The sequence below is a fragment of the Schistocerca cancellata genome, chromosome 10 (genome assembly GCF_023864275.1).
Source record: "Schistocerca cancellata isolate TAMUIC-IGC-003103 chromosome 10, iqSchCanc2.1, whole genome shotgun sequence".
NCBI lineage: Eukaryota > Metazoa > Arthropoda > Insecta > Orthoptera > Acrididae > Schistocerca > Schistocerca cancellata.
This window is the reverse complement of record NC_064635.1, coordinates 116,663,358-116,681,192: the sequence shown is the minus strand read 5'-3', so window position 1 is coordinate 116,681,192 and position 17,835 is coordinate 116,663,358. Positions and strand designations below refer to the sequence as shown.

At 36.0% G+C, this 17,835-nt stretch overlaps 1 protein-coding gene across 1 annotated transcript in view; it reads right to left on the bottom strand.

Moving 5' to 3' along the window:
• LOC126106653 (centrosomal protein of 164 kDa) overlaps window positions 1–17,835 on the bottom strand; it is a 675,221-nt gene that overhangs the window by 82,905 nt on the left and 574,481 nt on the right. Inside the window, exons 15-16 of the mRNA XM_049913016.1 lie at window positions 15,299–15,427; window positions 6,643–6,782 (exon numbers count right to left, since the gene is read on the bottom strand). Of these exons, the coding sequence (XP_049768973.1) occupies window positions 6,643–6,782; window positions 15,299–15,427 (269 nt within the window). The remainder of the gene's footprint in view (window positions 1–6,642; window positions 6,783–15,298; window positions 15,428–17,835) is intronic.

Here is a 17,835-nt window from a genome sequence, read left to right as displayed (position 1 = left end):
CAACTCCTCATTTGCTGAGGATACTTAGTATTCAAGAGAAAACATCTATCATTGCAGTTAATTAGATGTTAAATTATGGCAGTGGTGTGTGAACAATATGTAAGTGATCAGGAATGTATCTAAAACCTCATCACATCAAAATGTGAGTTTTTTCACAATGTCTCATATTGTAAACAAAGATGAAGTTTTGCTTTTGTAATGCTTGTAAATTATTCAGAACAAATCAAGTCACGAGTAAACTTGATCTTTAGAACAGATTTGTTTATACACCTTTTTAAAGCAGTTGTGTTGTGAATCTTTAATTTAGCTGGAAAAGTTGGAATATCATGTCACCATAAAATTTTTGTTTTTGGCAGTTTCTCATCAGTGTAAATTTATACATAATAGATGAAAGTTAATCAAGTAAGCACATAAGAAGTGGTGACTGAATTCAAACTTGCCCACATCACACTCTAAGATAACCCGTGTTAAGGACATAGAAAAAATGCAATCACAGGGGAAAACATCGAAAGAGTGTACAACACTGTATCAAACAGTCCAATAAAAAGTGCGTAGTGTAGCTTCCATCACAGGCGTATCATAATAAAGAGTACAGTACATTTTACATGCAGATAACAAAAATAGTATCTCAGTAACATTTACACCATTTAAAAAAGAATGTAATTTAGTTCGTGTCCTTGTTCGTTGGTGGGGACAAGATGTGGATCCATCACTTCATGCAGCAATCAAAACAATAGTTGGAAGCTGATTTCCTCAACCATTGTTAATGGGATGCAAAAAGGAGGCTTCTTATTGGCTATCTTTCATAAGCATTACCAATAATCATCAAATACAAAAACGTCTTCTGAACTGTAATAATGGAAGAAAATTCAGAAGAATGCACCTGTCCACAAGGTTCTACATCTGCATCTACATACATAATCTGCAAGCACCATTACGGTGCTTGGTGCAGAGTACCTTATACCACTACTAACCACTTCCTTTACTGGCCCACTGACAAATGGAGCAAGGGAAAAATGAATATCTATATGCTTCTGTACAAGTCCTAATTTGTATTATCCTGCCTGTGTGGTCCTTACATCAAATGTATGTTGGTGGGAGTAGAATTGTTCTGTCTAGTACCAAATCGTCTGCTATTCATCTTCTAGAGACAATCATTCTGCCACAGGCTCTTCAGGTCATTGTTGAAAGGATTTTTGCCACAACTAACCAAAACCTAAACTTTATTGCTTAAAATAACTGAGCTCATTTTTGGAATGCTAATCACTTACTCTAACTCACATCTCACATTTGTCTCATCGTTCACCACTTCTGCTGTCCCACTGTCCATTTAATCTTCTCTCTCTGATTACTCAGTCAGTTACAGCTTATCATTAGCATACTATAATACCATTTCATCTGTATTTAACCAAATGGTACAATTTTAATCAATTCTTGAAATGTTAAATTGCCTTAATGTTATGCTAAACATATAAAAAAGTTCTAAATTCAACGTAGTTCTTAATGCATTTGCATCCATTTTTGAAAATGCTTTTCCTAAAAAGATAATTAAATATAATAGTGGCAAGTTACTAATGAAAATGTGGACTAACGAAGATATTGGTCTATTTTTAAAATGGAATAGGACTTATACAAAATAGCCCCAGAACAAGAAATAATCCACAAATACTTTCATACTCTAAACAGTACTGTAACATATTTTTAAAAAATTGCAAAAATATCCAGCAGAATGTACATCTTCTCTAAAACTGACAGAAAAGACAATAAAATAAGACAAATATTGAATATTGTTAAAAGAACAAGAGAGAAAGAAGGCACAGATTATGGCATTATTTTTGATAAAGACAATGGAATCATTGTAAAAAAGCAGTTCATATTTAGCAGATATATTTAATACCTACTTAAAAAAAAATAAGTGAAAAAATTTTTGCAAATAGTTCAGAACAGAAAGCAAAACAATACACCAAAGAAGCAATACAGAAGACATTTAATGAAGTAAAAATTAATCTCACATCTCCATCTGAAATAGGAAAGGACATCAATGGCACAAAAAAGTGAAGGTTTATATAGGATGGATAATATCTCCGAAAGACACTAAAAAGCTTTGGTGCTGTAATACTGGTATGTAATGTTTTTAGTCACTTATATAATACAACATTAACTCAGGGTGTTTCCACAGGCATATTGAAATATGTCAATTTTAGTTCTCTCTACCAGAAAGATGACTCCACAGATGTCCATAACTACTAATCAGTGTCACTCCTTACAGAATTTTCTAAGCCTTTTAAGAAGGTAATACATTCTAGAGTTGTCACCCATCTGTGTAGTAATGGAATACTTTACTAAGCAATAACAGCCTGTGTTTTAAAAGGACCACTCCACTGAGACAGCTATTTATACATTTACTGAGCACATAACAAAATCTTTAAATGATCAAAATTACCAGTTGGGATCTTCTGCGAGTTATCAAAGACATTTGATTGTGTCGATTATAGTACTCTACTAGAGAAGCTCAGATTTTATAGAATACATAGTTCAGCAAATGCCTGGCCTATTTAAGAAACAGAATGTAGTAAGTTACCCTAGGCTGTTCAAGTAGTATAACAGAGGACATCACATCATCTAAAATGGGAGAAATTACAATGGGAGGTGCACAGATTTTTATCATTGGTTCACTATTGTTCTTGCTTTATGTTAATGATGTGGCATTTTATTTGAATCAGGAAACAGAATTAGTTGTGTCTGCAGATGATACTTGCACTGTTGTGAAGCATAGCGAAGAAACATCAACAGGGAAAATAGTAAATTATGTTTTTGTAGATGTTACTTACTGGTAGAAATGGGCTACTTTTAAACTTCAAAAAACACAGCTCACCCAGTTTTGCACTGTCCAAATGATTATACCTCCTATCAATGTAGTATAGCAACAAAAAATAATAAATAAGGTTCTAAGTTCTTAGGTATGCACATTTATGAAAACTTAAAGTGGAAAAACTGTTTAGTAGACACCCTAAAACATTTAGGTTTGGCTACTTTTCCCATAAAAATAATTGCCAATTTTGGAGATGTAAAATTCAGTAGTTAACATATTTTATATATCAAACAATGGAAAATGCAGGATGGAAATGTAACAATATTGTGAAAAGGAAAGTTGCCACTCACCATATAGCGGAGATGCTGAGTTGCAGATCCAATGTTCAAAAATGTGCACTGAGCAGTACCCTTTGAAACACTTGTACCTGCACCGGCAGTGTACTCTGTCATCAGATCTGCTACAGAGTGCTGCCTATCCTGCTATAAGCAAGCCTCCGACACCCAACATTTTGTCACCTACTCATGGTTTCGTCATCCTACAACCACTTTCCATAGACACTCACAACAGCACCTTGCAAATAGTTTCACCATTTCTGAAATGCTCATTTGCAGGTGCTGGGCTAAATATCTGTCCTTTGTCAAAGTCATTTATGTCAGTAGATTTTCCAAAATATAGGACAACGATTGATAACATGTTTATACACAGTGTTCAATCTAAAGCTGAGGATGACAACGGGAATTAAAATGTCATGCACGAAGAAGAGGAAAATAAGGAAAATATTCAATATACAAGATACTATAACAATTAAACTAAATGATAATGTTAATGTGTACCCAGTTCTGATCATGAATCATGATTAATGGAAATAAACATTATGAATGTCACTACACTGAGGCAAGCTCATACACAGCAGTGAGGCTTATTAATGGGAACAGGATACAGTGTTTTAATAGTAAGCTAAAAGAGGTGGTATGGGATAAGGTGTATGTAGAAAGAGTTGCTAATGTGAAATTCAATTTATTCTGTAGTAAATTTGTGTCAGTATTTGAAAGTTACCTTCCTAAATAGTTATCCAGAAGAATCACTCACAAAAAGAGCTGAGGATAACAACGGGAATTAAAATGTCATACAAGAAGAAGAGGAAAATAAGAAAAATATTCAATATACAAGATACTATAACAATTAAACTAAATGATAATGTTGTGACTGATAATTCACAAGTTGTGAATACTTTTAACAATCCCTTTCTAAATGTAGCAAAAATGTCATTCCACAAGACTTTAAGCAACTATCAGTAGCAACACCATCCTTTACTGAAATTAATATGGTTATAACTATTCTAGAAAACAAAAGCTCATGCGGTGTTGATGGAATTTCAAACAGAGGTCTGAACAGTTGTTCCACCTTAATAGGTAATGTCCTTATGCATCATAGGCAAAGGGAATTTTTCCAGACAGATTAAAATACGCAACTGTTTAACCCCTCCATAAGAAAGATGACAAGACACACTTTGACAGTTATCATCTAATTTCCTTACTAACATCTTTTTCCATAATACTTGAAAATGTAGTGTACTCAAGAGTAGTCTCACACTCGCATAGAAACAATTTATTTAACATACTACAATTTGGATTACAGAGGGGTTGCATGACTGAGAATACTATTTATACTTTCACTCATCCAGCAGTAAAAGCCTTAAATAATAAAATATTGGCAACTGATATTTTCTGTGATCTTTCCAAAGCGTTTGATTGGATACATCATGTTCCTATCTTTAAAAAAATAAAATAAAAATAAAACACTCAAGTTTTATGGACCTGATGGGTTTATACACAGCTGATTTGAACCATACTTAACAAACAGAACACAAAAAGTTATGTTGAAGAATTCAAACTATGTTGGAAAGGAAGAAAATTTCAGTGACTTGGGAGCAATATCAAAGGGAGTCGCACTGGGTTCAATTTTGGGCCCACTGCTATATATGTGAATGACCTTCCTCTTAACATTCAACATGCACGATTGGTGGTGATACTGGTTATAATAAATTTAACAAGAAAGCAAGCAACAGAAGAGATTGTAAATGATATTTCCCAAAGAATTATTAAGTGGTTCTCAAAAATGGACTCTCCCTAAATTTTGAAAAAAGACACTACATTCTGTTCTGGATAAAAAATAACGTCATACCAACAACTGATGTAGTACATAAGCAGGAGTCAGGTAGAATTCTCCAAATTTTTAGGTTTACTTATTACCAAAAACCTGAATTGGAAGAAGCATATTACTATGCTTCCCAAACAATTACGTTCAGCTATTTTTGCTCTTCATATAATTGCTAGTCTTGGTAACAAAGGAATTAACCTCTTGACGTATTCTGTATATTACCACTCTGGGATAACTCACCATTTAGACAGAAAGTACTGATTGCACAAGAGCAAGCAGTAAGAATAATACGTGCCATTCACCCACAGATGTCACATAGGCATTTTAACTGCACCATCACAGTACGTATATTCACTAACAAAATTCACCATAAACAATCCATCAAATTCTGAGAAGAACAGTAATGTCCACACCTAAAACACTAGAGGGAAAAGTGACCTTTATTACCTATTATTGAAGCTGTCAGTAGTTCGGATGGGAGCTCTAAATGCAAGTTAACAGTAAAAATGTATACATATTCTGTAGACTGGCTCATTCCAAATTATTTCAATACAAGACTCATTCAAATGACCATGGAACATGTAACTAACTAACTAACTAAAACGGACTCAATTGCTGATTGGCTAACCTGCTTACTATTAACACAACTATGACAAATGTCTGTTGGACGATTAATCTTCACAAACAAACAATCTGAACCGGCAGTGAGTGAGCCCTTTTACTGAACATACTATGAACTGTAACGCATTTACACAGACTGATGCCGCATTATACAGCAACTCATTTTTGAGATGGAAGCTGCTTTTTTGGCCCATAGCATTTCTTCCTTAGGTTCACAACAGCTAACAGCCATCCCCCTTCTCTCTGCTCTCCTCAGCTGAGCTTCACCTCTAATTGAACTAATAAAAGTCTCCCACATAATGCATTTTCTCTTCCCTCAGGTGCTCTTTTGTTGTGTAACAACACACCTGACAGATTGAGTCAGTCCCTGTCATATAGTCTTATGTCTGTTTCATTGGCATATGACCTTTAAATCTTCCCTTCTATCTAAAATGGAATTACAGTTCATAAATACACTCTGTATTCACTAGATTTGGGCGCAGCAGTCCCCCCCCCCCCCCCCCCCCCAAAAAAAAAGAGAAGTTAAGTTGGTGATGAGAGGAGACCATAATGACAAAATCCAGAACATCCAAATATGAATGAGCATTACAATTTTAAATGTGACTTTCACATATCAAATAGAACTAATGATTTTTCTAAATCAATTACAGCAATATGTACTTGTTCAGAGAGAAACTATTCTGAATAAAAAAAATTGTAAGAGTGTGGATATAATTCAAGCCTCACATTTTAAGGGATTATCCTAAAAGAAACTGGGGAAGTTTTGTATGTGTGAAGTGTCACAGAGGAAAATGTAAGCTTAGCACTATTTTTAAAATTTTTATCCTATTGTTTACTTTACAATCGAGTACACTGAAGCATAGTATAAGAATAGCAGCATGGCATTTTGTAGTGAAACAAATCACTGTAAACAGGTATAATTTATGAACAGAAGTATGAATTTTAGGAGGTTCTGCAAAGATTGTATACTCCCAGAAGAATCAATAGTACTACACCTTGCATTTGTAAGCCACATTACTTATCTGAATTTTACGAGTCTTTCTCACCTTGAGGTTTCAACTAGCTGTTGTCTTGCAGATTCATTGTCATCAACTAGACCTCGGTCCCACAATCTTTGACGCTCAAGCTCCAAACGCACTTTGAGCTCTTCCAAACGTTCTGCGTGTTCTTGTCGCACAGCTTCCTCCTGTAGAACAGCATGTGTATACACCAAATTCATTTTATGAAGGTGCTAATAGTGATTCCTACTTTAGACTGAGGTATTAATTTTCGGTCACTCACTAAGTACAAAATATCTCCTAGTTTCAAAGATATCAACTTATCAAGGCAGTTCCTTAACATTTCATATGTCAATTTTTAAATGATATACATTTTGTTGAACTGCCGAATATACAACATATAGTTATGCTGGTATCAAGATATCCTAAAGAATATTAAGCTACAATTTTCGATATTTTATTTTATAGTGTGTAGTTTATGAGCTGCTGACAACATAAGTGTAACTAGTGCATTTAAAAACATTTTATTTAGCCTAAAGAAATATTGAAAATTTAGAGCCAGAGTCATCATATTGTAGCTCTGATTTCTCTGTTTCAAAAAATTTATACTTTTCATAGAATAGCTTGTTAATTAATAGAAATTTCATTTACAACAGTTGAGTTGCTAGAATCTTCTTTGTAGGCTTTGCTAAATCCTGGGATAAACAACCACATGTAAAATTCTGCTACATAAAACAGAACCTATTATTTATCCCATTTGAAAAATATTTATCTCTTTGTTAAAAAAATAAATTATTTTTCTGATGCATATACATATTAACTGTCAATCCCTTCTTTTACATTTACATTGAAAGTGTAATAACTTTGTACTTTAACATTTTGTGATGATAATTGTTCTATGTGTGCCTTTCAATGGGTGCTGCGTACAAAGCCAAAGGCAGTCCTTATTTAGCCTTCATCATGTAAAGTGCCTTGATAGTCAGCACTATGTAGTCAGTTGTTTATAGTTAGATCTTATTCAGCATTCAAAGAGTAAAATCCTAACGTTAGTCTGCAATGAGTGGTATGCAGTCTAGTGTATGTAATCAAACAGTAGCAATGCCAGTAATGAACAGTCATTTGTGTAAAGTTTTCATTTGACATTTATTGAGTGTGGACGATGTGTTTTTGTAATTTAGATTACTGTCGCCTTGGTGAGTTTACTGACATGTATTATTAGAAATAAATAAAAAATCTAAATTTTTTTCTGGCAGAACATGCACAACTGTTATACAGTTAATTATTGACTGAAGTCTTTACACTACCCTGTTTCTGCGAATCAGCCCCATCTTCAGGTATATCTGTCAGTTAAAATAAAACAGTATCTCTAAACAGCAAAAACACAAAAAAACCTAACAGTAATAGAGAATAAAGGTCACTGGGCACCCATAAATCCTCTCCACTGAGCATATCTATAAATAGTTCACCAAAGCGTCCACGTCAAAGCTAATTTGCAATGCAACACATCTGCAGTACATGGCTCATCAGGCTGAATACCCACATGTGCCCGCACAACAAGCACCTTTCAACTGTAACTCACGTCAGTCAACTTTATCCTCAAAGTGCCAGTGAGAGGGCAGGGAGTCTAAATAAACCAAATAAAGCCAGATTAGACACTATGCGGGAGGCAGAAATCTGAAAACAACACACTAAAAACTATGTAACATACAGGTGCACTTATGAAAGGACCACTGATTAAATGTTTACGTAGCACTATCATTCAAAGGCAGCATTTGGATACCAAGTAACTGGAACAACAAAACCATGGAACAACAAAACCATTAACCAAATATAGTTAACTGAGAAACCAAAACTTGAAACATGACACTAGCACACTGCAGATACAAAGTGTATAAGCGGACAAGGAAAAAAAAAATTACCGGTTAAAAATAGTTTTTCCTGCTTGAAAATACACTTCTTCTGTGGTGTCACCGCCAGACACCACACTTGCTAGGTGGTAGCTTAAATCGGCCGCGGTCCATTAGTACATGTCGGACCCGCGTGTCGCCACTGTCAGTACTTGCAGACCTAGCGCCACCACATGGCAGGTCTAGAAAGGCGGACTAGCACTCGCCCCAGTTGTACGGACGACATTGCTAGCGACTAAACGTACGAAGCCTTCCTCTCATTTGCCGAGAGACAGAATAGCCTTCAGCTAAGTCCATGGCTACGACCTAGCAAGGCGCCATTAGCATTACAGTGATTGTAATTAACCGTATCTGGAGATAGACTCATTTGTATCGTCAAGAGCGATGTACCACGAGGATGAATTAAAGTTAAGTATTCAAGGAGCTGCATACTTTTCTTATAGCATTAATTAGGTATCCTGTTCCAGAATTCACGCCAGCCGGCGTGTGTGTACGTGTGCCTTTCGGCTACCTCATAGTGGCGTGGCTGTTTTGCTACGCCACAACATCTTTCATGTTAAGTGACAGTATTCTTTCCTTCAGAACTGTAAAACTTATCAACCCTTTGAATGGTAAAAGTTTTATACACCAACATACAACTTTCTGGCACTTTATAGAAAAACACATTTTTGAAAGATCTTTGATGTGCAACATCTACACTGAATATTTTCATATTACAAAAGTATAAATTCAAATTCCACCAAAAGCAGCATGTTAGTTTCTGAAGCACTGAAATCAAGACTGTGATGCCCTCTTGTAAGCCAATCATAGCTCGTGTCACATGATCTCACCAGCTGATGACAGCACATACTCAGGGCATAGCGCACATGACATACCCAGCCAATAGCAGCATCACTGTTAAGTAGTGTGAAGAAACAAATAGGAAAAGTTAATGGTTTAAATTAATATACATGGTATAGCGACAAGAAAAGCTGAGCTTCCTCATATAATATTGGTCTTGAAGGTTAATAAGAGAAGCTACAAGAAGAGCTAAGCCTTCACTTATAATACTGGTCTTTTTCTGTGTGTGTTATACTCACAGATATATCACACAAATGCCCAGTAAAACTTTAATAATGGCATACATGTTTCGTTTTCTGGGCTCGAAATTCTTCTAAGTGGCCAGTCCTCAAAATGTTATGTTTTAAATGAGACTCAAACACTCCGAAATTTAAGAAATTCATTGCACATTCTCACATGAAACAAAATCCATCTTGCATAAAAGGAAACTTATTTTGAAATTAACACTTTTCAAACTACCATTCACAATTTTTCCTGCTACCTGTTAGAAATAGGTTCATCCAGCAGTTGCCAAGAGTGCCAGAAAACACGTGTTACTACGTGTGTGCAGCTACGATGATGTTGGAAGCCCATATGTTTGTACGTATAAAGCATTAAGAGATCTTACATGACGTCATAAAAGAAGCAGGACATCTGAGGATATTCCAAGAGCATCGCAATTTTGTAAACCTTACTAAAGTGCATAATTCGGCTTAAAATGCACATTTGTATGTCCAGATTCCCGCTGAAGTAGGCTTCAACCTGATATTAAGCTTTTCATTGTGGTTTTTGGGATGTAAATTTTCTTGGAATACCCCTACTGTATTATCTCATGATAGTTTCTTTACTATGACTTGTATGTGCCAGGAAATGAACATGTACACCTGAAATTAAGCAAACAGTTGAAACCAGCCAATAGTGTGGAATGAAACACTTCATTTCAAATAAACTGACTGCCTCAGTGGAAAAGATAAATAAAAGCCAAAATTCTTTATCAAACCGACAAAAATAACTTCATTGTTCTGCAAAGCGAGTAATTCCTGACTGCCAAAAATGTGGAAATAGGAAAACTCTAACTAATAATGTATTTTAGCCTTTCATAATAATGTGAATGTATATTAATTCACTTGATGGCTCCTGGCCACAGAAATCCGTTTTGTGTTCATTTAACATGAGAGCTGTAAACAAACAGGACTACCCACTCCCCTCCACAATTTAGACTGATCTGTGCATGCGTGAATCTGGCAGTTTCGGCACATGAAAACCATTTTTCTTGGTAGCATATGGCTGCTTGTTGCTACTGTCGATATAGCTAACAGCCACACTTAAAGTAGCCAGAAACAGGAGAAGGTACTGCCCATATGTGACTCACCTGTTCATGAACCCACTGGCAACTGCCCAAATGAACCTAATATAAACAATTGTGACATCATGCTCATTATTTGTTGTTGTGAAGTTTTGCATAGTATTCGCCCTAAAGCCTTTGACACATTTTGCTGCTGGCAGATGCTTGTGTGTGCACTGTGTTTTGGTGTTGCAAATGGCGCATTTCCTTTGCAACTTAAATTTTATTTCTTTTTTTCCCCCTCTTGTTCATGTTTTATTGCTGCAGTATTATTCTGCAGTAGCGTGATATAGAAATATTCTCTGTTAAGAGAGCCAGTTCTTATCTGCCAAAATTACAAAAATTTCACTGAAAACTAAAACAATGAAAAATTCACGGGTTTTCCCCAGTTTTCTCCCAGATGAAAATATTCCCAGGTTTTTCTGGATTTCCCAGTTGTCCTGGGGTGTATACATCCTGAGCCAGTACTTGTTAAATACTTGTACAGAGCGCTAATGTGTACCATCTGCTAACAGAATAAGAACTGAGTACTGATGTACGAGCCACATCATTATAAATACAGCATAAGAAGTGGACATCGCAGGGTGAAGTATAACTAGAATAAGGGTCAAAGACACAACAAAAACTGGAAATCAAAACTGGCATATGTACCAAAGATGTTTGATCTTAAAGAAAAATAGTGGACAGTGACCATAATTATTGGAAAATGCAGTAAACTAGAACTAAAAATAATACAGCCAAAGAATGCAAATATCCTAAAGCTTAATACTAATGACGAACATTCACTCAATGCAAAATGCATATGAACTATAAATTAGTAGTGTTGAAATTAGCATTACTACTTAAATTACCATAAGGAAGCTATTGTCACAAATAAAACACTAGGCCATCCATTTAACAAGAAAACTGCCAACCACATAGCATAATGAATAACAAAGCCACAATCTAGAACCAATGGGAAATAGGCCCATACATACGTGCAGGCCTTACAATGACAATGCTACATAAACATCTGAGCAGCTGGTCCTTTTTTAATCGCAGCTACACAGTATATAGTTTTTAGCCAGCTGTTTCAACCTTTCTGCCTCGAACATAATGTTTAATCTAGCTTTATTTGGTTTATTTAGACTCTGTGCCCTCTTGCCGGCATTTTCATGGTAAGGATGACCGACATCAGTTAGAGCTGAAAGGTGCTTGGTGTACAGGCAACATTCGGGCATTCAACCTGATGAGCCACATATGGCAGATATGCCACTTTGCAAGTTAGCTTCAACATGGACACTTCGACCTAATATTTGAGGTATGCTCAATGGATTTATGTGACCCTAAGTATCTTCTTTTCTAATACTGTTTGTTTGTTTATGGCTTTGTAGTTTACAGGTATTAATTTATTTTAAGTTACATATACGACTGAAGATGTGGCTTAGTCCCTGACACCTGGTAGTATAAGGACTTCAGTCAATACTTAACTGTACAACTATGGAGGATTTTTAAACATGAGCATTAAATGAAAATTCTGATAATCATCAACAAGAGGCAGTGGTAATAAATATTCATAAACTTGAAAAATCTGCTTCCCTAATAACACTAAGCAGCCATTAACCAGATGTGGAGTCAAGATGATGAGGCAAGTCAGTAAACTTTCAACATTTCAGACTTTTCATTCTAAAAAGCACAGGAGTTTGAAAGCTTAGAAAATAGCCACGCCACATCTTATAGGCCTTTTTACTGCTCACCTGTGGTGATCTGTTCTATCACTCAGTCATTCTTTTTTATTTTTTAATTCATAGCTTTATTTCATAGATATATTTTCCTCACATTTCTACATTATATTAGACTCAGGAAAGCAATTCAAGCCTTTAAAATGAATTATTGCTAACAGTGCATCTTAATTCTGAATTCCAAACTTGGGCAGATGATAGCCAAGAGGGCAAAATGATGACGATTAATTTAGTGGCACCTTAATCAAATTTTTTAACTCAGTGCCTTTCACTCTCTGAGTAAAGGCCAGCGAGAAAAACAGCAGGTGCACCTTGGCCACCTCCCTAGCAATCAGTCCCTGGTGAAAGAGTGTCACCTTTGAGTGTTGTGCAGGGCCACAGTGACCCCAGAAGGCAGGCTTACCCAAGTGCTCATGTACAATAGCCTACGGAACCCCAGACACAACAAAATATATAGCCATCTATGATAATATCTGCTGTGAGGCCAATGTGAAATTTGGAGTAGGTATGGTATTGTAATGGCTCCAGGCACTCTGAGGCTTTTTGTAAACATCAGACATGTTAGGGTTCCTACTGGCAAAGTGTTGTTTTTCTTTTGTACGATAATATTTGTGGATGACAGCTATAATGAAATTCACATGGTAGGACCTAACGTGAAAGTGTAGTAGATGAGAGCTGAGTGACCAAGGGAACTCAGTTTTAAGGATTTTGGTGAGACAACCAAGCAAAACAGTAAAAAGACAAAAAGTGATCAGGATATGGGAACACTGAAGAAGTGCAGTCTGTCGGTGTAAATCTCGCATGGTTGGAAAACTGCACTGAGAGAATATGGAGAGTAAGTGGGTAATCAGCACACAGGAATAGGTTGAGAGTTCTGCCTGCAGTGGTGCAAAGCAGAGAAATGCAGTCCTGAAAGTGAAAGGTAACGTATCAAAGGGAAATAACTTTCTGTTGTTGTAACTAGCTTCTAGGAGGGAAGTGTGACACTCATAAATTGTATTTTAAATGCAATGGATAACTGCTGAAACATTTCAGAGATTTTCCTAGATTTAACCAAATCCTTTGGTCTAACAGATCATGCAATTCATCTAAGGAAGTTAGAGTGCTACAGTATAAGACACTGCCAAGGGAGTGGTTGAAATCCTCCTTACAAAATCACTCTCAGGTAACAGAGATTAAACATATGGGAAAAAAATGAACTCTACATTTATCACTCAAAATCTTCCACAGTAATCCATGGCATACCACGAGGCTCAATTTTAGTTCCCTTTCTCTTCTTAGTTTCCATAACTCACTTCCCTCTACACGTTTAATGCTCTGAATCTGTCCTACCTGCAGACAACACCAGTGTATTGATTGAAGGTGAAAATGAAAAGGCTCTTAGTCTGTTTAAGCTACTGATAAACCTCAAAAAACAGTTGTCATACACTTCCACACACAGCAAAGTAAAAATCCATTAAAAGCAAAATGTCCATGGAAAACCAAAAAATTTACAGCTTGAATTCCAAACTACCTAAAATTACCTATGCAATGAGAATCATATGAAACTAAACAAGTGCTGAAACAGTTAGAGTGGTGCATTATGCTCACACGCTTTCCCTTTTGAGATACAGCACAATATCCTGGGTAATTCCCCTCGCAGCATATCATTTTTTCGGAAACAAAAAAAGATTGTGAGGATAATGAAAATGCAAACAGCCGAAAATCATGTAAACCATTCTTTTAAAGAACTTAAGATCCTACATCTACCAGGTATCTATATACTTGAGGCTGTCATGTATGTCAGAAGGAGTATGCTAAAAAGGAAAATGTATTTATTCAAAACAAAACTGTACATGAATGTTTTACAAGGTCAAATAGTGACATACACAGAAATCATTGTTATACCACCCTGTGCAAGAAAGGTGTATATCACTCAGGATCACAATTGTTTACTAGGTTGCCAAGTCACTTAAAGGCCATTAATAAAATACATGTCTTTAAAAATCTGTAACTTTATATCTTCTGGAAAATTGCTTTTACTCAGTATCAAAGTATCTTGCTGAATTTGTAAATATAAGCACATCTGATGCCAAGAAGCTCTCTCCTGGAGAATACGTACATACAAGCATTGAAAATTGAGAGTGCAAAAGTGCCAAATTACATTAAATGTATTGTATTGCACTGTGTTATATGTTAAACATATCCCACTTAACAAAAGAGAATTGTGTAAAATGCCCATGTAAAGAATTTTCTCAGTTGTAAAACACGCTTATACAAACATCATAGACATGACCCTAGCAAATAATATTGAATGTAACAATGTTTAAATTAGTGAAATTTTGTCCATCGTCTAGAGTATAGTATACATGCATCAACGATGTCAAGACTGAAATAAAATAAAATAGGCCAAGCTGTGCATTATGCATCAATATGTGTGAAGGTAGGGAGACAGGAATTATTTGAGATAAACAATGGAAATTCACTTTTAATTTATATTGGCATGGCATTCTTAATAGTTAAGCTTTTCTTCTTTAAATGTTTCAGGTAAAAATCATTGTCACTATATGTCAAATGTGTGCTGTAATCTTTGTTTATGGCAGATTTAAGTGAACAGAAGAGGTGTTCGTCTAATTTTATTTATTCCTGTTAATCTTCTGGCACTGATATCCATGCAATTTGCCATTCATATGAATGAGTGCTGAATCTCTGAGACACTCAGAGGGCGCAATTATTTGTTTTTACAAAATTACAGTCGTCTCACAGGGTGAACCTTTTACAGTAAGGCTAGTGACCCTATTAGTTTCAATTAGAGGTATTAGTGTGTACTGTGTGAGGCAACTAAATGTAGATATCCTTATTTTTGAGGCTAAATAAATGGACGGTATGTCACAAAATCTGGTGGGCACAGGATGCAATGACTGGCAGCTCACCTCATGCTGGAACTGCGCCTTGATCCTCTCGAGGGCCGCCTCCTGCTCTGCACGCAGCTTGTCCAAGGCTTCCCTATGCTCCTCCGACAACTGCTCTGGCCGCACTTCATTCTCCAGGTCAGCTAACTCCTGTGTGGTCACAATAACAAGTACATTTTAAAACTTTGAACATAGCTGCTAAGGTTCAGTGACCGTGTCAGAATTATATTGTAACAAATAAGCCCTCGGTCACAAATATTAAGGCAAAAATTAACCTGGTTTCGATGCTACTATGAGCGTCGTCTTCAGAATTAGACTAACTGTACTAAAACATTAGGTATAAAGTACATCAATAAAATTAAAGTTTGTACTGACTCGAAAAGATGCAGTACTTACAAGTCACATATTAAAAAAAAGATCTCGGCCGGAAAGGCGACGCCATGAAAACTTGTCAGATGGCGATCCACTAAGGGCTGCTCGTACTGTGGACAAGGGTTGCAACCCATGTCCACAGTACGAGCAACCCTTAGCGGCTCGCCATCTGACAAGTGTTCATGACGTCGCCTTTCCGGCCGAGATCTTTTTTAATATGTGACTTGTAAGTACTGCATCTTTTCGAGTCAGTACAAACCTTAATTTTATTAATGTACTATATACCTAATGTTTTAGTACAGTTAGTCTAATTCTGAAGACGACGCTCATAGTAGCGTCAAAACCAGGTCAATTTTTGACTTAATATTTGTGACGGAGGACTTATTTGTTACAATATAAGTACATTTTATGCGGATTACAAATTCCTTGACACTGGCAGTTGGCTTACCTTACAAAAAAGATAAAATAATATGCCTTCTTTTCAAACAACAATGAATCACCTCTTACATCACACAAGTACTAGGGCTTACAGTGAGACAAGAAATAAAATAGCCATAAATGTCACTGAGGCTTGGAAAACTGATTTCATCTAAATGGACTAAATTACACGTGATAATGCAACACTTACAGTTCAACTCAAAATTAAATGATTTTCACATCACCAAGTTGCAAGGTTGTTTCTTAGTTACACTTTTCGAAAACAACCTGTCATAGTCTCTACATTTACATGTATACTCCAGCAGCCATCTTACAGTGTGTAACACAAGGCACCTCTGGTACCACTGATAATTCCTTATTTCACTGTCCCATTTGCGAATGGTGCATGGTAGGAACAACTGTCTATAATCTACTGCATCAGTCTTAATTTTTCCAATTTCCTTGGCACAATCATTTTGCAAGATATTAACTAATCCTGCAAAGCCTGAGGTGAGAACATTGCTCTTCTAAATTCTGATGTTTTTTTAGAAATGCCTTATGAACCTACTGATATATTTTAATCAAAAACTTTGTGTTCTGCCTTACGGCAGGTCATGTCATGGGGGAAGCCTCGTCAGAGAGGTCCACCGCACGAGTGTCTAGGGAAGCGATTCCAGTGGTGGTTTCCCGTTGCCTTCCACTGATGATGACAAAATGATAATGAGGACAGCACAACGCTCAGTTCATGAGCAGAGCAAATCTCCAACCTAGCTGGGAATTGAACCTGGGCCCCTTGGTGTGGTATTTTAATTGAAGTAGGTCAAAATACCTCACTTCTGGCAATTTGTTTTACTTAAAATATTCTTCTTGTGTAATTCCTCTTCTATCAAAAGGCTAGGCCTTCTCTCTACAGCCACAGCTTCCTCTCTCTAGCAGTACTCTTCATCTACGTGTAAGAAGAATATCCCATATCACTGGTCATGTTCTTTTTTTTAAAATAGCATGGTCCTGCTCATCAATTCAGTTGTTCCCTATGATCTTGCCTTCAAAAATGTGTTGTAGCAGAATATCATATATGATTAAGTGTCCAACACGTTTTGCTTTGCATTGGCCTACAACTTTCAGCAGTTCTTTCTTCTTTCCTATTTTTTGTAGAACCATCTCATTCGTTTTTCTGTCAGTCCAGCTAGTTCTTGTAATTATCCTCCAGAACCACATTTCTGCTACTTTGCTAATGTCCAAGTTTCATATCCATATGTAAAGACACGTCACAATCTAAGGTCTTAAAGCAATGCAATCCAAAGATATGCTCATTTATTTCACAAACTTTGATACTCATAAACTCAATCAGTGAAACCTGTAGAATCATGAAATTTGACAAGAAGCAAGGTTCCACAATGCAAGTAAAGGAAAAAATTCGAAAATCATTAATATGTTATTATATCACACAAAAAATTTTGTCAAGTACTATCCATCCATCTGTCTGTCTGTCAAAATCCATTTTTCTCGTGAAAGGTTAGAGATATGAAACTGAAATTTATGTGGCATACTAAAGTCAATGGTCTCTTGGTGTTTTAAAAAAATTAATATTCTATGTCAATATTTTGATACAAACTCACACGTGAAAAGCCACAGGATACTTCCCATTGACATTGTATTATCAAATTTAGCAAGAAGCAAGGCTTCACAGTAGAAGTAAAGGAAAAGAATCAAGAAATTGTTCAAATGTAATTGTTATTGTTTGGTCTTCAGTCCAAAGACTGGTTTGA